General features: G+C 42.5%; 1 protein-coding gene across 1 annotated transcript in view; it reads right to left on the reverse strand.

The window, feature by feature from the left end:
- ADAM22 (ADAM metallopeptidase domain 22) overlaps positions 1-18,481 on the reverse strand; it is a gene marked incomplete at both ends in the record, with an annotated part of 121,611 nt that extends 103,130 nt beyond the window's left edge. Inside the window, 3 exons of the mRNA XM_079538354.1 lie at positions 1,569-1,645; positions 18,178-18,329; positions 18,424-18,481. Of these exons, the coding sequence (XP_079394480.1) occupies positions 1,569-1,645; positions 18,178-18,329; positions 18,424-18,481 (287 nt within the window). The remainder of the gene's footprint in view (positions 1-1,568; positions 1,646-18,177; positions 18,330-18,423) is intronic.
- Between the last annotated feature and the right edge of the window lie 1,677 nt (positions 18,482-20,158).

The following is a 20,158-nucleotide window of genomic DNA, read 5'->3' on the forward strand; positions in this document are numbered from 1 at the left end:
TTGTCCACAGGAATATTAATTAAGAATACATTTAAATGTTGCTCTGGTATTCTCGGCCTTCTGTTTATTTGATGATCTGCAAATGCTATTTCAGAAGCAGTTTAAAAGTTGACTTAATATCATGATAGAAGCCAAACATCTTAACTACCTTGTAGCCTTCCTGTTTTCATTTTGTGAAAGGACTTTTCTCACATTAAAAAAAGCCTTGCTTCTCATGCAAAGTTCCTATTTTAATGAAGCTGGGTTCTGCAACTTGTGTGCTTATGTATGTGCACACTTACATGTGTGAAAACTAAAAATCCACCCAAAGGGAACTACTGAAGTTTATAAAAATCACATCCCAAACTGGTCCTTTAATATACTACTAGAAAATGTATTTATTCTTATTACAATGACCTCATATTCATATGGCAAGGAGAATTCTGAGCTTTTAGAAACTGTGAACACTAACCTGCCACCCAAAATAAAAACAAGTTTGTGCAACCTACTGTCAGCAGTGTAAAACAGAGAACACCAAATACTGCATTAAAAATCATTATTTCAAACAAAAACTTCAGTGTTGTGAACTCAGTTCTTCTCAAAGGATTTCTAGAGGAAGAATGTCCTGTTAAAATGTATTTGTTGTAAAAATCATCCTTCTAAATCAGCCTCTTTCCCTTCCCTTGTAGGAGTGCAACATCTCTTCCCTCTGCAGCCAGCAAAGATTCACATGTGGATTTTAACTTGTTAGCACATGTGAAGTGACTGCCACTATTTAAAATGTGTTTACAAGTGAAACAAAATAAGGAAAAAAAAAGAAAATAGAAAGTGGCTTCCACTGCAACATGAATACTTCATCTCTTTAGTAGAGGAACTAAGCAGTTTGCCTCTAACACTGAACCACACAACTTTATGTGCAATTACTAAGAGCTGAATTACTTAACCAAGCATTTTCATTTAATATACCATTTATTCTCTTTTCATTTTGGAGGAGAAAAGTAAAGCAATTTTAAAACAGCTGTGCTAAAAGGCTACTTTGAAAACTTGTTATCCACAGCTAAATACCAGATTTCTTTTTAAGCTTACTATTGTCCAATCTTTCCTCGTCATCTGAAGTTCACAGTGTGTCACTGGCTTATAATGCCTCTCTGTTCCCAAAAAACTGTAAACACATCTGAGGAAACTTCCTTCACTACCACCCGTCTCGTTCCTTTCTGAGCATTATTGCTGTGTCTCCAATACTTTACACTTGGTTATTAAAATGCTAACAGTTTTCAGCAACTCTGTGTTTTAATACCCATTGAGGTTGTGCATGAGTACAGTAATTTGCCTTTATGATAAACTGAAAGATTGTAAATGAAATTACACAACTCAAACATTAGTTACATTGCAATAGTACGTAATAACAGTAGAAACTCAAACTCTAATACGGTACTTGAGGAAATAATGGAAAAACTTAAAGTATGTTGCTATAAATTAACTCAATACCTAAATATAGCATTTGTGCCTCAAAAGCCTCTATAGAACACCGATATTTCACTGGAACCAGGTCCTCAGTGACCACACAGAAAGATACAGTCATTACTTACTGGTTTAGCGTTACGTCCAGGATGAAGGATGACCCAAAAGCATCAACCTGGAAGCTGGCTCGAGCAATGTGGGTAGACTGCAAAACGGAAAAGAGAGGAATTGGTATTCAGCTACAACGCAACATACCATACAAGTTTCTGAACACAGAAAGTAATTATATTTACAAAGCAACAATACCAACCAAACAAAACTACACTGAAATAGACACAGTATCTATCAGAGTGAATAACTGCTTTTTGGCTGAACTTTGAGGTTTGTTCAAGAATTCCCAACAGCGCAACCAACTCTGCCATAATTACGCACTTTCCACATTAACACACCAACACTGTAGGAAATAACTCTTCCCTTCCAACTTCCACCTCAGGCAAAACCCTGAACAAATACAAACGGGAAATTTCCTCTGGATGATGTACTCCTCATTGATCAGTCTGGCTCTGACCCATAGAGATGAGCTGAGACGTGCCCAGTTCGTTCAGGCCAGGCTGTGTGCACCAGTCTCACCAATGTTATCCAGAAGAAGCTGATATTTCAGATAAGTTCCCACTAAAGCTCATGCAGTAAGGTGATAGCAGTGGGATAAACTCTGATTAACTGTATTTTTTGTAAAGCTGTGACTCACTCCCCTGAAGCCCATCTGAACCAAAAGGTTCCCAAAACTCCAACCAAACAAAACTTGGTGCTAGGGAAACATCTCTTCCTTTATTCCTCTCTCTCTTTGCAATGCATTTCCCTGAATTAATTGCTTCTATTCACTCCCATACCAAACAAATACAGGAATATTTTGTAAATCGCAATCTTCAAGAAATATATTTATTCCAGTACCAGTGAAAGAAAACACTGAGTTATCCGATGGAAATGCAACGCTTGTTTCCAGACCTTAAAACTCCCAAGAAACTGAACAGCGATGTTATTTAACTAATTAGTAAGAAAAGCTACTTTCAGACATGTTGGAGCAGTTTCAATTTGTGCTTTACTTTCTTTCCATTGAAATCTACCCATTAAGATTTGAAGCATGTAGACTGAGGGATCTAAAAGAATCACTGAACGACCACTTACAACTCTATACCACACTTCTCAAAGAAGTACAACACAGGACAGTACAACTGCAACAAATGATTTATTGAAAAGTCTGGGAAACACAGGACAGGATGGGATAATATGAATCATCAAATTCACTCTCTCTAAAACTACTGGCAGGCTTTCAATAGGCATTAAATCCAGAAGAGTTGAGAATACCAGCTTGTCTGGAAAGGAACAGTAATAAAGACATGGGAAACTGAGGGAATCATTATTTTTTTAATGATATTTTTGAATTGCCCTATAGCCAAATTTTCTTGTTATCGTAGAAGCAAAGTTTTAGCAATTAAAAAAAAAAAGTAACAACAGTGAATAAGTATTTGCAAACAGTTGATTTCTTTAAAAAAAAAGTCACAAAAGTTTTTCTCAATAGAGGATACCTAGGCTGCAAATGCTCTACAAAAACGCCTCACTGTGCCACTGTAGTGAATGTGCATACATGAAAAATTTCAGGTATTTAAACTGTGGTTTAGAAGGATGCAGTATTAAACTGTAAAGCTTCTTGGAGGACCTCTTAGTAGATACAATTCTGTCACATATAATTTCAGCTATCCCCATTCTATCTAACCTTCTTTGTATCACATGCCATGGAACTTTACTGAGCAGTTCTTGTAGTTCCTGAATGATCTAAGAGCACCTCTTTTGAAAAAATGTATAATCTTTGACCAAGTAAGTGAATGTGTCATATACTTTATCTTATCCAAGCAAATTATTTCATTGATGAATTACCATCAATATTAAAAACCTACTTTCTAGATATATAGTAAAAAATAAAAAGAAAGAAGGAAAAGAAGGAAATTTCTTCATATCACCAGTTTCTGAATACCTTAATTGGAATTAAGCTACTCCCAGATGATTGTGAGGCACAGTACCCATGGCAACATGGACACCCTCCCATGTAGAGGCACCACAGGACCACTGCTTTGCTGATCCCACCCAGAGGCAGCCAGCCCATGGTTAGCTCAACCACAGCCACAACTAAAAGAACTGTCAACAAATTATCCTGTTAGCATTGGCATTTCTCTTCCAATTCTCAGGCAGCAGAGTTTACTTTGAATATGGTTTTGAAACTCCTCCTCTTGTCAGATTTGAACGATGAGGCTGCTGCTCACAAAACAGGACATGACAGGCCAAGGACTGCAAAACACAGTGTGGGCCAATGCTGGTTTAGTCATTCAAATGTTCCACTGCAGCATGTTTGCTAACCCTAGATAACCTTCATTTACCTACTTGCTCAGTAACAACCACCTTATGATCATAGGAATAACATCAGCACAACTGCTTACTTTTCATTGCTGCTTTATTAAATGTAAAGAACTTTATTATTTGCTAACTTTATTATTTGTTAGCTACATTTGCCATCATTCTGATATATGTATGCACTATAACTAAATCTTCTATATCACCAAATGCTGATACTGAAGAATATAAAAAGCATAATTTAAATCTGTACATAGCACATGTAGCCTTTGTGACAAAAAGCATACTCATCTATGCTAGTTTCATATAAGAATATAACTGTAAGAACAAAGATGCCTGGGGATTTGGGGTGTTTGGTGATTTTTTATTACTGTTTGTTTGAGGTTTGTTTCCTTTGTTTTTACACTGCTAGGTATATTGCATCATATTGATTTGTTCTGGGAAGTTTCTTCCCCTGGACAGGTCTATCAGACATGCAATTGCAAGCCTAATGTACTTCTGAGGTGACCGTGGACCACACTTACTGCCTGATAGAAGCTCTTAATGCAGATTTATGGGAGAAAGTGCCTATTAATAAATTAGAATGAAAAAGTTTAAACAGATGTTGCTACCCCCAAAGCAAGTGGTGCAAACCCATGAAAATCACCATTAAGTTTACACTAACACACAGTCAAGTGTATCTCAAGTGTATTTCATACCAACTGAGATGCAAAGATGCACATTTTTGATCCTGAGACAAATTCAGCCCTTTCCAGAAATGGCAGTCTTTACAGATGCAAAGAATCCTTCAATCTCAGCTGCAGTTCTGCATGCAGTCCTGCCTCCTCCCTGCTCCCCCTTGCCAGCTGTGTGACTGCCCAAATTCAGATCAGTGTCAGAAAATTAATTGTTACTTGGAGTGGATCAGTTTTCTGCCGGACAAATAAGCTGATCCAAATAAAATATAAAGCCACAGCATGCCCAGATGCGATGGGAAGGAGCTGGAGGGGACATGCAGCCAGGGAGCACAGAGGAAAACAGATCCCCCTCTTCAATGACAGCTAACAGATCTCATTCAGCATAGCAAAAATCTGCACCTTAACAGTAATAGACAGAACACTTTTTAGGATAACCGTTCTTTCGAATATCTGGTAAAGAGCCACGAAAAATATAAATGGATTTTTTAATCTTGGCTCTACAGTATTTTTAAGTACATCAATACGCCTGCTGAGCAAATGGTAAAATGGCCAGCTGGAAGGGACGCCAGGTTCATAGACATACGTCTGTAAAAGAATCCATAGAAAGAAAATCAGGGTGCATCTCTGACATTTCGTTTGAGCAGAAGTAATAAGAAAGACACCTTCAAAGGCTCCTCTGAACCACTGAAGCAAGACAATCAATTACATCATCCTGTTCTCAAACCACAGAACTTTCTCAGAAAACTCTGAGGCTTTTTTAGCAGCCGTGGCTATGACACATCGGTGCCTGAAAATCGAGTCATTACAAGGGAGCTCCTGGAGACCAGGAGAGATGCACTCAGTGCAGAACATGAACAAGAGCCAGGGAAGAAGGCTCCAGTAGTGCAATGGGAGAGCACAGTGCCTGTGCCCTTAAAACAATCAAAAAGTTCTGAAATTTTAATGTAATGCAAACAAAGAAAGGAAATATCAAAACCGACTCCCAAAACAGTATCTTCAGATGGAATTTGAAGTGCTACATAAGGTGTACTACTCCACAGGCTCCCCTTATAAAAATACTAAGCATCTGATGCATCGAATGCAACTGCGTGGGAGCTGGCTTTGTCAAAGATCACAAAGTTTAAGCATTTCAATGAAGGTCTGAAAGGAGTCAAAAGTCAGTGGAGTGGAAAGGACTATTCCAAACCGTTAATGCAAAGATATTTTATCTAAAACAAATATTAAGGCTTGACCTCTAGAAAAACAAAAGTGGTACACAAATCTTACTGCCAAAACAAGAGGGATGTGATTATACTAAATCTCATGATCCGTGCTTTAGGGAGCGCAGCAGTAATAAAGGAGTTGGGCAATCAGTACTGTGCATGAGCGTTCTAAAGAAACACAACAAAATAATGACGATTCCCACATAGTCCCTCCAGAACCAGCCTTCCTCGCAAACCAGCCCTGAGCACCTCCAGGGGGGAATACATGTACATAAACTGCAACCAAAGCACAGGACTGCAGGTCACTGGTGAGACTCGTTGCACTATTGTGAAGGTAACCCTCAATACAAAGCATTCAGAAGACTGATTTCAAACTGAGCAAATGTTTCGATCAGCAGTGAAAGGTTTACAAGCTACACATTTTCTTAACAATCACATTAACAAGAATTTTGAAAGGAGACGTTTTAGAAATGTTCTCATGTTCATTATAATTAGTCGGATGTTGGAATTGGCATGCCAACATAATGACTAACATTTTTCCTCATTAAAAGAAAGAAAAAGAGAATTAAAAATACACCGTGACTGAAGTGTGAACTTCCTAATAATGCATCTTTTTTCCTTCTGAATTATCATGCATAAAGCTCTTAGATGCTTTTCCTAACTTTTGCTGGAAGAGATAACAAGAATTTCTACCAAGAGAGAAGAATGTCTTCTCTATTTAAAAAAATATATATACGAGAAAACCCAATGCAATTTTATGCTCACTCTTTGATGTAAGGAATTTTGTATTCATTACTATTGATATAATATTGTGGTTTGTAATTAAAAGATTGTGATCAAATTGTACACTCAAAAGAAAAGCATCAAGAGAATCAAGAAAGCTATACGGAATGTTGTGGAAAGAGAGAAGTTAAAACCTTGCTTCAGAGCCTGTAAGAACAATGAGGCTTTGCAGCAGACACTATTTACAAAATAATAGCTTCCCTAGATATTCATCTAATTTGCCCCCTCTGTTTAGTAGGAGAACAAAAATCCCAGCTTGTTACCAACCCTTTAAATTTGCACGAAATGTCTGCCTCTTACATTCTGTGAGGACAGAGGTAAGCCCATGAGAAATCAAAAGAAACATGTTAATGACATTTGGCAAAAAAACATATTAATGTTTTATTGTACATTTACCTAAAAATAAATAATAATGATTTTGAAAACAATCATCAAATTTATGCCATCTGGGACTAATTAGCACACACACACACATCGAATAGATACGTTTCAGTCTCAGCTGTGTTGTGACAGATCCAGTTACGTAGTATATTGCAGGTGTATGTAAAATTAGTAGTTTGTTCTAAAACTTACTTTTCTGCTTGTCTTAGGAGGCAAGAAAAAAGAAAACTTTACTAAGAGACAAAGCTGAGGTAGAAGCCCAGGTCTAACTAAAGAAATCTCAGACCCAAGGAATCACTTTTGAAAAACAGCAAAAACAAATGTAACATTACTTCCTCAGACTTCCCCTACTACCATTTACCATTTAAAAATGTTATTTTTATCAAAAACTCACACATCACAGCATATTAAAAGGTGCAAAATTTCTAATTTACTTTCTTCAGCATTCTCAGACTATTTACAGGCACTTATCTGCTGTCTTAATCATTGTCATTCTTTATGCAAACTCTCTCTTTTCTCCATAGCATAAATCTAGGTATCTATGAGGCTTTCTTCAAAAAAATGAAGTCATTTTATGCATGATTTGATCAAATGCCTCTTACAGCTGCCTCTTTGGGGTACAACTGATACATTTCTGAGGAAAAGCCAGAAATAAGAAAAGGCTTTTGGAGGTCCGTATTCATTGTTGATCACACATTTGGTGTCCATGCCAAACACAGGAGAGGCAGAGTGGGATTAACGCAGCCAGCCGGAGCGCAGTGCCATCGCCCGGTTCCCTGCAGTGGAGCTCTGCCAGCCCCTGTCAGATGAAGGTCCTGACGAAGCCATAAACATGACCTAAAATAGCTTTTCTCCACATAAACACCTTAGTATCAATGAAATAAGAAGCAGGGACTACTTGTGCCTCTAAAATGCCAGTAGTGATTCTTCTCGGTAGTAAAAAGAAAATCTCTTTTATTATTTACTTGCAGTTTTGAAACCAGAGGCTGTCTGCACGTACTCAGAGCAGTAAAATAAGAGTCCCCAGCGAGACATGAAGGGAGCAGCAGCAGGAAGAATCAGGGTTGAACAAATAGCTGTGCAATCTATCACGTAGATATCACTGCTGCACATCCAACATCTGGGCAGCAGCAGCGATCCATCAGAAGTCCTACAGATGTGTGGTGCCGAGCCTGCTGGACTCAGCTCTACCTGCTCACACATCTCACCCTACACCTCTGCACAGTACACCAGAACTATGAGCATCTCTGAACAGTTACAAACAAGCTGACTTACCAAAAAAAAACTCCTTGTTTTCCCCTGAAAACTTCTCTTCCTTGCTGTCCTTCCTTGTCCCCATTTCATCTTCCTCAGAAATTCACCCAAGGTTAAGCGATGGAGGAATGAAGACAGGAAAACTATCAGGCTGTCACTGAGAGCAAATTTAGCGTGAATTGCCATTTGATCTCACAGATCTGAAAGGACAAGTTTAAGGAACTAAGTGGGCAAGATGCTGCTTCCCAAGAAGCAAAGAAGCAATCTAACATTTGTTTCAAGCCCCAGAGGAAAAAAAAAAAAACACATGGAACTGGATCATATATCCACTATGTTTGCTGATTATGCTCCTTTGATTTTAAGAAAATTTTAGTTATAATTTTGGATTTCCTATGAAACTAATTACTGTAATTGCTGTTGTGAAAGTCCATATCCTAGTGAAAGGAATAACATTTGGGAAAAGGTACTCTTTTATTTTTCTTTTTCTTAAACGGAAGCAACAAAGATTCATGTATAAAAGTCACAATCAATGTGCAATGCTGGGGAAAAGCATAAAACCAGTGACTGCTCAACCTCTTGTTTTTAAAACACACTTGACAAGGTTCTTCATGAAAGATTAATGGCTAGGAAAAGTATGGTAAAATAGATTGTTATAAGGGTGACTAATAAAGTGATGGATTGCAAGTAGGAAACAAAGTAAAGTCATCAACAAAACCTCATAAAGATCAAAATGTTCTCCTGTCATAATTTGTATTAAAACTTTGATGACCATGGAAGACCACATTTCTAAACCCAGACTGGGAAGGAGAGAAAACGACTAATCTGTGATATATGGACTCCACATTTTTCATTGCTTCCTGCAGCAATCGTAGGTTTCAGAGTCAGACACACAGCAAAGAGCAATACAGGAAGATGCTTCAGGACCCAGTTGTGTAACTACATGGTGAACCTACGTCCTCATGAAGAAATATGAGGGAAAAGACTCAGACATGGAAAATTTTTCTTACATGAAACTTCCTAACAAGATCCAACCCTTGAGGACATCTGGCAGTTTCAAGTGGAAAGACCTCAGATGAGCAGCTCCTCGTGCACAGCTGCAGCAAACAAATAAAGCACAATGAATCTGCAGGGAGAGGGAATACATGGCAGCGAAGGCAACGCAGGCGCTGAAGGCAGCACTTGAGGATGAACCATCTGGTCACTGTGTCATTCAGCTATAGAAAGGACTTTATTGTCTCAAGGGCACCATTTAGGCAAGAAGGCAAGTTCAATGAATATACAAATCCTCAAGAGTGAAGGAATTTGGACTTTTCCTTCACTGGAGCTCTGTTGGTGCTTTGAGATCATTTCTAGCTGCACATTTTCCAAATTCTAGAATGAATCGATAATGTTTAGAGGAATATACCATTTTTAGCAACTCTTGTAGACTTCAGAAACGAGGGAACAGAGTTTCCCCTACCAGAGAAATCATTAACACTGCTTATGCATTACACAAAAAAAGCATTCAAAAATAATGAAAGAGTGCAGGCTAACTTTGCTCCTTTGTACACCAATTATCAGCAAGTAACACTTTATTCAGCAATAGTCACATATTCCAAACATTGTCAACTGTCTAATACTTAGTGTGTAAACTGAGGAAAGATTACCAGAGGATTATCTCTTTCCACTGTGCATAACAAGCACTGTTTGACACCTCATGCTTACCAACACAGCTAACAAATTTTTCCCATAAACAGTTCTCCAGCAACAGCAGAAAGTTTACTAACATTTTGTCAGCACAACGGGCTTGATTAAACTTGCAGACCCTAGGCATGCCAATATATTGCTCAACTCCACAGATAATTCTTTTTCAATATGACTCACACTCTACATTCAAGTATCAAAGTCCTGTTTAAAGTTGCAAAGTGCAAGAAAAGTACATAATACAAAACTCATTTTCTTCTTGATAAAGCCTAAGAGGTCACAATGAATTAACATTTTTACTGTATACATTTTCTGAAAGAGCCAGTGGATTTTTTCATTCCCACAGAATTTCAGGGACCAGAATACTCTGAGGAGACCTTTCTGTAACATAACATGTTTCTATATCCTACAATTCTTCTGGGAAATTTTGAGCTCAATGTCAGAGGGCTCTAACCTCCACACTCACATATATTCCACTTACAGCATCAAGGCAACATTAAAAGCATTAAAAGCCACACGATTCTTTTTCTAAACCTTGTATTAATATTACACCTTGGAACATGATTTTTCTAAAGCGTGTTGACTTGCTACAGTTTTCTGGTCTGGGCACATTCATTTCAATTACAAAAGTTATGAGAAAAAAAAAAAAAAAAGAGAAAGAAAGAGGGAGAATAGAGTAAATTTGTTATGCAAGTTCCATAAAGATGACAGCAACCAACAAACCAGCTTTATAGACAAATCCCGATTGCCCCCCTCACAGTGAGCCTCATCCACATGTGTGGGTAGAGAAATGACAGCAGGTCACATTTTCACTGCCTAATGGCAAATAGGCAGCAGCAATGCTGTGCTCTGAACTTCAACTGAGTCCAGGTTTCAAGTTGGATTCTTACTGACCCAATGGTAAAATGTATTCGCATCATTTGTCACTTATTTTGTTTTCTACATAGTATTTATCAAGTTAAAGACTTGTGACATCTGAACATACACAACCAACCACTCCCCTCGTGGAGGTGCACAGGTTGGCAGAGCCCACCCCATCCACATTCTCAGTCAATACTCCCGTGCAGCCCTTCAGCAACCTTCACTACTCAGTGCTCACTCAATAAAATGTTGGGAAGAAACATTAACCTTCCCTTACACGGTCATTTCTGGAAATGCAAAATGCAGCTGCTTTGGTTAACATCTGGCACACATAAAACTAAATGGTTACTAGGAAATGCAACACTGGAAGAGGATATTTATGGGCCAAAAGCCTGAACCATGTCAGTAGAAAAATGAGAGGCCAGTTGATTTCTCTCAATGCCTACAATTCTTGATTCTGTCTGTGTGATTTGGGGTAGGAAGATCCCACAAGCTTTTGTATAAGAGGGGTGGGCTTGGCCCTGTTTTACTAATAGGCTTCACCCTTCACATCCAGGTCCAGGAAGCAAACACAGGCCTGGGCAGCCAGATCACCTGGCAGTCCTGTGAGCTCCTTTCCCTGAGGAGGACAGCAGCCCACTAAGAAGGAGAAGCAGCTATCAGTTCAAATCCATGGGAGTCGAGGATGAAGGTTCCCACCCTCCAAAGAGAGAAACCTGGCAGGAATGGGCTGCAGGGAGTGGAAGGACTGCAAACCCCATCAGAGCTGATCTGAGACGGAAGAACACTAAGGCAGCACTAGCCAGAGGGACATAGGGACATATATTTGAGAAAGATTAACCTTATAAAGCTTTTGAGGGTTTTAGGGAGTTAAGCTGAACCTTAAGTGGCGTTTAACAGGGGAACTGCAACAATGTTTTAACAGGCAGAATCCTAAGGGAAGCTCTTGGTCTAGAGTGACTTAAAGACTGGTAGAGAATTACTGAGATCTGAAGTAGCAAACATAACAGGACACCTACCAGAACAGCAGTATACGTCAGCATACGTAAGCACATCCTGAATGTGCTTGTGGCACAAATTTTAGAGCAAATGCTAACTTCATCTGTATATAGCTTGCTCCAAAAGTAATGCCTCCTATTTATTTCCACAGGAACTACAGCAACCACAAAGTGCACAATAACACTGTTTGATAGAGAAAATTCTCAGCTACAAAACACTGTTTTTCAATATAGTAACCACCATTAGCTGATTCACACAGATGAGCTGATCAAGACATTCTTCATTTCATGGTATGACAGCTGTTCATGGCCATCTGGGACTTGGCTTGTCTTTCATGTCACTGTCACCACTGGTAAAACACATCACCCACTGTTTCACTGTGCTGACATCCACTGTTTGGTCTCTCATAAATGTTCAGTACATTTTTTCTCTGCATGTAGGAATTTAATGACACCCCTTTGCTTCATATACACCATGACAGATACCATTTTGTCAGACTGCCTCTCTGCTGTCATCTGCCACACAGCAACAAAATATGATAGGAAGGTTCAACCTCTATTGCCATACCACCCACCAACATCCCCCTTTGATATTGTGGGTTGGTGTAATAAAATAGGAGGCATTACTTTTGGAGCAGCCCCCATACTTCCTCCATAGTTTGGGTAAACCTTAGCAGTATTTATCCTGACACTGTTTGGAATGCAACACATGCTTCAGCAGCATGACTACGCTATAGCACTAGCCATGAGAACTCTAAAACAGGTATCTTGAAGTGAAAATGTAGTAGAAAGAAAATTCAATCTGGTCCTGCACTCAGGTGCACCAGCACAGATTGGGAGGAGATATAGAAATTGATCAGCAGAGCTGGAAAGAGCTGCTCTGTCAGACTCAGATCTTAGATGTGTAGCTATTACACTGATCATGGCAACAAGCTAATGGTGGGAAAGGTAGTTTCTATAAGGGATTTCTATCAGCATTGCTCTATCTGAGCCTTTAGGATCCCTAAAGACTGCATATAAGCTGTTTCATGAGATTAAGAAAATAGCTTTTGGAATGTGTCTTCTCAGCTCTGCTATTACATGAGAAAGAAGACACCACAGAACAACTATTTCCCATGCAGCCTTTTTTCCAAAATTAGGACACCTGTGTTTTTCAATCACCCTTCAAAATCTGAGTCTTGATATGATTTTTCTACAAAATGAACATAGAAGTAGCAGCTAACAGAAGTATTTTTCTGGATGATTTTTTGGGCATATTTATTCAATGTCATAACAAATCTCATTATCAAGTAAGGATTTTCCTGAAATCAGCTTGTAAAGAAGGATGAATTAGAAATCCATAATATTCTTTGCCTATAAATTATCAACACACATGATATGAGCAGATGTATTTTATAAAAAGTCAGAACTGAAAGTCCCTCCTACTACAGAAACCAAAGGGCATTCCGAATGTCCTTGCAGCATGCGACAGTCTATAGCAAAAACTGCCTACAGCATTTCTTCTTCACAAAGGCAGGACCTGCATCATGAGGTTTGGTCTTTTAACTGCCATTCACATATTCATGGACACAGATTATTGTTAGGTTGATGGAGAATCTTATCCTTACACAAATATTGCAGAACTGCACATGCTAAATACTGGAAAATATTTCATGCATTTTGCCAAATGCCTTATAAACCTTAAGGAAAGAGAGAGAAGAAGCAAAGAGGCAGGAAGAAAACCAGATCTGGCAGTGAACCAAATGCATGTTCTTTTTGCTCACTACAGCCTCCGTCCCAGTTTATCCTCCTCCCCCTTTGATTTTGTGATAGGTTGACTGAAAATTGTGCCTAAGTTTCTCCAAGAGACGGCAATCACTTGACTAAGTGGGCAGAAAATAATTCTCCGAATTGAGCAATTTCTCATGACGCTTCTTTTTTCATCAGTCATCAATCCAGCAGTCCCAAAATCCAGAGCTGTTTTATAAACCCCTCAGCAGTCAGAACACATTTTTAACCACAGATTACTAATTGTTTGAGCTACCAAACACAGGAAATTTTAATATCATCAGAAGTCGACAGCACCAGAACAGAAAGCAAAATGTTTCAAATAGAACTAGCAATTACAGAGCACCTGCAAAGAATAGGGATATGCTGGTCTGAGGCTAGAGGAAAGTCCAACAAGTCAGGGAACGCAAAAGCAAAAACTGGGCAGCCCCTGAGTAACTGATGGATGATTTAAATTCAAAGAACAAGCAAAGCCACGCAAGCTTGGGATGTCACAGCAGAGCTTCTCTGCAATTGATTATGAGCATAAGAAGTCATTTAAGAAATCTGTTAGCTGTGCTTCCTGATCAATTTGTGGAATTGTGTGCCTTGGTCTCAAACAATCCAGGAACACAGACAGCATAAGACAAATAAACACCTTGCTGCAAACTACCCAAGCACTCGGGAGCACAAACACTTAGCCCTACCTGGAGACACATCCTGGGACCCTCATACCAGGCTCCCCACAACCACATCAGCACTTTTACTCATTCCCAAGACATTCAGTGTACCATAATGGTACACAAGCAAGTGAAAAACTGGTTAAGAAACAGAAGTTGTCATACTGTGAAAGAAAGAGAAGTTGTCATACTGCGCGTGTTTTGTCTAGCCAGCAAAGATGAGTTAATCTTTGCCCGTAGTGGGTCAGAGAGTCAGGACCTTATTCTCATCAAAAATAACTGCAGATCTCCCAGATTTCTTCAAGAACAGATACCTGCAATGACAGCCCTGAGATGAGCAGTGCAGTCCCTCAGACTGTGTGCAGACCCATTGCCATGACCACAAAGTCGTCTGCAAGGAGAATCAGACCCTTCTCCACTGGCATTGAGCAAGCATGCCGGTCAATCTCATTCTCTTCTCCAAATGCTGGAAACAACCTCATTCTCTGTGAAGTGGTCAGTACTACATCCCATATGCAATGGAAATACCAGGTCAGGACAGCAGGAGACAAGGATCAGTCACAAAACCAGTGTCGCAGTTAAATTCAGGTGTAGTTCATTGGTGTACTGCTCGTTGCAAGGCACATTCAGAGACCTCCCACAGCACCACTGGAGCACTATCAGGGAGGCTGTGATCTCCAGAATTGAGACAGATAACTGCTAAGATCTTATGGTTGAGGGAAGGCATCTGTTGGCTGAAGAACCTGTAGAGTTCTGACTACACTAAGCTCAAATGAATCTCATCTTCACAACCATTCGATCCACAGAGAACAGTCCTCTAAGTATAGTGCTGGTGTTGAGTACAAACTTGTGTTTATAACAGCAGACTTTGTGCTCTTTTTTCTCCTCTTTACTGGTGGAAGAAGAAATGCAGGCACTGGGAAGAAATGCTTGCTTACTCCCACGACTTACGAAGAATATGCCTGCATGCTATGGGCTAAATGAAAGTATTAAGAAACTTGTACAACTAAACCCTACCAAAATATGGCAGAAGATATGCAGTCAAAAGGCTCCTTACACTTTCAATAGCATGAACATTCTTGATCTTAAAAGACAAGAATCCTAGTTAAGAATCCTTTACAGAATGCCCATGATATATAAGATGTTCATTTTCTAGTAGGTTTATTTACACAACAGTGAATTAAGTGTCCCTTGCTATGATCCTGGAGAGCAATAATGACAATATCAATATTCACACACTCTCAGATATGTCTTATCTTGATTACTCTTTAGATGAAATGCTGTGCAGCTGCTAATAAGCCCCCCTTTGAGGAAAAGGGAAAGCAATGGATATTGTACTGACTATTCCATGGTAGAATTAAAAGCAAAAACTCAAAAGCAGGTGAATGCTTCAATGCTCACCAAACATTGTGCTTTAAAATGTTAATGACATGAACATGTAGCCTACAATGCTTCCCTTGTGCTGTGCTTGAAGTCCAGCTCAGACTGAGTATGCTGATTTTTTTCTTAAGCAATTTCATTCTGGGTTTCTAGGTTGAATACACACACATGCCATTTTTCTGAATAACAGTAAAGCATGTGTGTTGAGCAGTCACTCCATAGTTATAGTGATGGCAATGGATCAGAAAACCCCAAACAAACAAAACAAAGGAAGTTGCTAGAGAAAATTCTCAACAAATGTTGAAAAAACCCACAGATTACTAGAGATCCATTACTTCTCTGTCATTATTGCCTTCCATTCCTTCCTCTCACCCCCGTGCTGCTGCTTGCCCCTGAGCTTCCATCTTAATTTCCCTTTGTGCAAGCCTGGACTCAGGCTGGCAGCCCTCTTGTACAACTTCTGCCCTTTCTGAGGCTAAAGCTTTCATCCAGGAATTAAAGGGATCCAATCCGATTTAATGCAACTCCCTTCTCTCCAGCTTCACTAATCTCTCTCTTTCCTTTTATCTTTATCCAATTCATAATACAATTACATTGTTTTACATCAAGTCCTCAGCCACAGCCTTGCTGCCCAGTGGTCTGCACCATCCCATTCAGGTATCTGTGCTTTTCTACACATGGCTGCTTGTTCTTTGCCATCCCAGGTTCTTCCTGAATGTTTTGGCCCCCTCCAAGACACACAATTCCTAAACCAACCCACAAGGTCATTAGGTTATGCTTTAAGCTATACTTTGAGACCAAATGCTCTAACTGTGATACACATCTGTCCAAAGACAACTAGCAATAGGTAGAACAGGGTTTGGAGGCAGTCAAAGGCTATTTAAACACAAAACAACTAAGATATAATAAAATGTTATTGATTGAGAGCACCTCTGTGTCACTGATCTGAGCTGCTGACACAGCAGAGTGCACTTGGGTATCTGTTCACATGCCAGCAGAACCCACACCTTTACACTTCCTGTGGCTTGTACCAGCCTCCCAAAACCAAAAGTTAACAGTCTGTAGCTTTGAGATGCACTCTGACAGAGGTAAGCTGTTTTTTATGGGATGCCAGACTTTTAGAGTCAAGATATTAACTACTAGGGTGAGTGCTGCAGCTGCATGCTCACAGTCCCAAAGGCAGCTCCTATGGAGCCGTGTTAGGTGAATGCAGCCGAGTTAGGTGAATGCAGCCATGCTGCTGCCTGTGCTGCCAAGCTGACTCAGATCTCTGGGCAAGGAATGCGCATCCTGTAATTAAGATGTAACTGTGCCCTGTGCAAGAGGCACAGAAGAGCAGTCCGGCTCCACTCAGCTTGGCCAGATTCCTCATTGGAATTGCCAGCTGCATCCCTTGGGGGAGGGAAGGGGGGGTGGGTCACAACCACCAGAAGCCATGGAGAGGCAGACAGTATTCTCAGCAGTAAAGGAAAATTTCTTCACCGAGAGGAAAAGCTGTGGTTGTGTGCAGAGTTTCACACATACAGCTTCAGTTTAGTGAGAAGACTGCAGTGAAATGAATGTGTTTAACCCTTTCTATCCCACCAGATCTACTTTCTGCTGGGAGGAGCAGAACTGACACTGACTACTGACAACAAAACATGGGTGACCTAAAAAACTGTTAAGAGTAGAAGGTTTGGTGAATGAAGTTTGAGACGCCCATGAAAACAAAGCCCTTAAACCAACCATTTGGTTCTGTGAGAACGTGACTCCTAATGGTTGGTCCAAATGCAGCACAGCCACCTCAACTAGCAGTGCCACACAGCATCAAGCAGGTGAATGCCTGTGAGTCTCCAAAGAGCTCTGACATGCCAGATTTTTTTTTTAAACAAAGCATGCAGCTTGGAAGTTATAAAAGCCTATTTTATTATAATGTAAATACGGCCTTCGCATCTGAAGGATCTTTACATAGATTCCGTGACATTCAAAAGCAAATAGATATGCTATAAAGAGAACATTTATTATTCAACCACATGTATGGAAAGGAAAAAAAAGAAAACAAAAAAAAAGTTGTCAGTGCTTATTATACATTAAGGACTACAAAAAAAAAATCTGAGGCCATTTTCCAGCTATCTGATGTCTGAAATTGACAGCAGCTCATTGGCACATGGCAGGCAGAGGCCTGCGGCTCACTTGGATCTCAGCAACCACCCCGAGTGCACAGGTTTGTCACGCTCTCAGCGACAGCACACACGGCATCTTTTCCCATTAGATGTAACATTCACGTACCACCTCCAGCCCAACGCTGAGCCATCGGGACTAAAATCACCGTATTAATATTAATAAAAGCCATAGCGATTGGACGCGCAGGCCAAATCCCCCCGTTAACTTCTCGCCGCCGATCCCAGCCGCCCCCCTCGCAGCTCCGGCCGCTGCCCGCACAGCGCCCCGCGCCCCCCGGCCCCGCGCCGCAGCCGTGCTGAGGAGCCCGCTGGGCTCTGCCCGCCTCGAGCTGCGGCTGACGGCCGGGAGATGGAAACCGGAGGCTCGGGGACCGTTTTAACCCGTTCGGGCGCCGCCGCGGAGAGGACGAGCGGTCCGCGGGAAAGCGCGCCCCGAGGAGCGCCCGGCGACGCGCGTTCTTCCCCGCCGACTGAACGCGCGTTGGGGGAACCGAGCGGTGCCGACCGGCCCTCCCGGCGCCTACCTGACTCCGCGCCGCTCCGCTCCGCACCCGCGTGCTCAGCGCCGGCCGCCGCGCCCCGCCGCCGCCCTCTCCGGACACCAACCGCAGCGGCCTGATGCTCTCCCGCTCCGCGAAGCGGCTCTCGCCCCGCCGCCCCGCCGCCGGCCCGACGCCTGCAGGGCAGGGGAGAGGCACCCGTCAGCGCGAGGCCGCCGCGGGAGCTCCGCGGCGGCCCTCGGCCCGCATCCCCCCAGCCCCGGCGCTCACCTGAGGCGGCGGGCAGGGCGCAGAGCGCCAGCGAGAGGAGGCAGGCGGCAGCCCGCATGGCGCTGCCCGCTCCGCGCCGCGTCTGCCGCCGCCCTGCGCCGCCGGCTCCGCGCCTGCACCGGAGCGGGCGGGGGGGTGGGGGCTGCGGGGCCGCGGCTGCCGCGGGGCCGGAGCTGCCGAGCTCCGCCCCGCTCCGCGCCGAGCCCCCCGCGAGGATGGCGACAGCCGGCGCGGCTCCCGCAGCCCGCTCGGCAGAGGGAAGTACTGGGAAATGTAGGCGGCGGCGGCAGAGCGCGCGAGGGGAGCTCCGCGGCCGGGAGCCCCCGCCCGGGGCCGGCAGTGGAAGCCCCCCGGCGTCACGCGCCCGCCGCTCCTCGTCCCGCGCCTCCTCTCTTCCTCATCGGCCGCCGCCTCCAGCCAGGCTCAGCCCGCAGTTGCACCTTTCCAGAGCAAACCTTTCTCCCGCTGCATGACCTTTTTTCCTCCCTTTTTAAATTCCCGTTCCCTCCCCCGTCAGAGTTTAACAGGATTTCAGAGCAGGGCCCCTCGCTTCGCGTCGCACCTCGCTCTCCCGCGCCCCAGCGCAGTGCAGCGTTCCGCACCCCCGCCGCACCCGCTCCTCCCTCGGCTCTCGGCCCGCGCAGCGCTGAGGCACCCGCGGAACGTCAGCATGCCGGGCCCGGCTGCTTACTGCCACAGCTCGTCGTGTTAAGGGAAGCAATTACCGCGTGGAAGAAAGAAATCCACCTTCTCTGTGTTTTCCCCCTATAAACAAGCAGATAAAGCAAGGGCCCACCAAACTGAAGATGGGAGCAAAGCATTTTCAGGGCATTTTAATTGCGTCTGGACTGTGCAAGAAAGACAGCGTCACCTCAACTTGTCCATTGGGTCCTTACTGTTCAAACAGCGCACAATGAACACATTCCTCCTGCAAGGCACCTAGAGGACTGAGGGTAAGATGGGACAAGAAATCAAGAACAATTTGTAGAGATAAAAAGCAGTGTTATAAGACAGTGTTTTCATCTTTTTTTTCAGAAGTTACAAATCCTTACATCCGGGGCTGCAGCCAACCACTTTCTAGTTGCTTATAAGATCAAAACAGTCCCCACCGGTACCTATACAACAGCCCCTTAGGTGGTAGCTTTGTGAAGACTCACAACATGGGGTATGTATCACACATGCAGCATGCATAGAATCACAGAATCATTAAGGTCAGAAGAAAACTTCTAAGATCATCTAGCCCAACTGTCCACCTACCACCAATACTGCCTGTGTTCATAAGTACGTCTACACTTTCCCTAAACACGTCTAGGAACAGTGACTCCACCACCTCTCTGGGCATCCTGTTCCACTCTTTCTGAGAATGATTTCTTCTTGATATCCAACCTGAACGTCCCGTCATAACTTAAGGCTGCTACCTCTTGTCCTAACTGCTACCTGGTAGAAGTGGCCAACCCTCACCTCACTACAACCTCCTTAAGGTCAGTGTACAGAGCAATAAGGTCTCCCCTGAATGCAGGCACACAGATCCATGGAGCAGTCAGATTCCATTCTTGGATTGCCAGACATACATCATTTTTATCTTGATACTACCTTTGTGCAGAGAAGCACTGCAAATACATACAGGGGGTGCCCAGGGCAGCACCAGCCCTTGCTACACCAACAGTGCCCAGGGAGCTTTGGCCAGGCTGGGCTTGAGTTAAAGCCCACGCAGTCCCAACCCCCTGCCCTGGGC

Source organism: Tetrao urogallus, assembly GCF_951394365.1.
Source record: "Tetrao urogallus genome assembly, chromosome: 7".
Taxonomy (NCBI): domain Eukaryota; kingdom Metazoa; phylum Chordata; class Aves; order Galliformes; family Phasianidae; genus Tetrao; species Tetrao urogallus.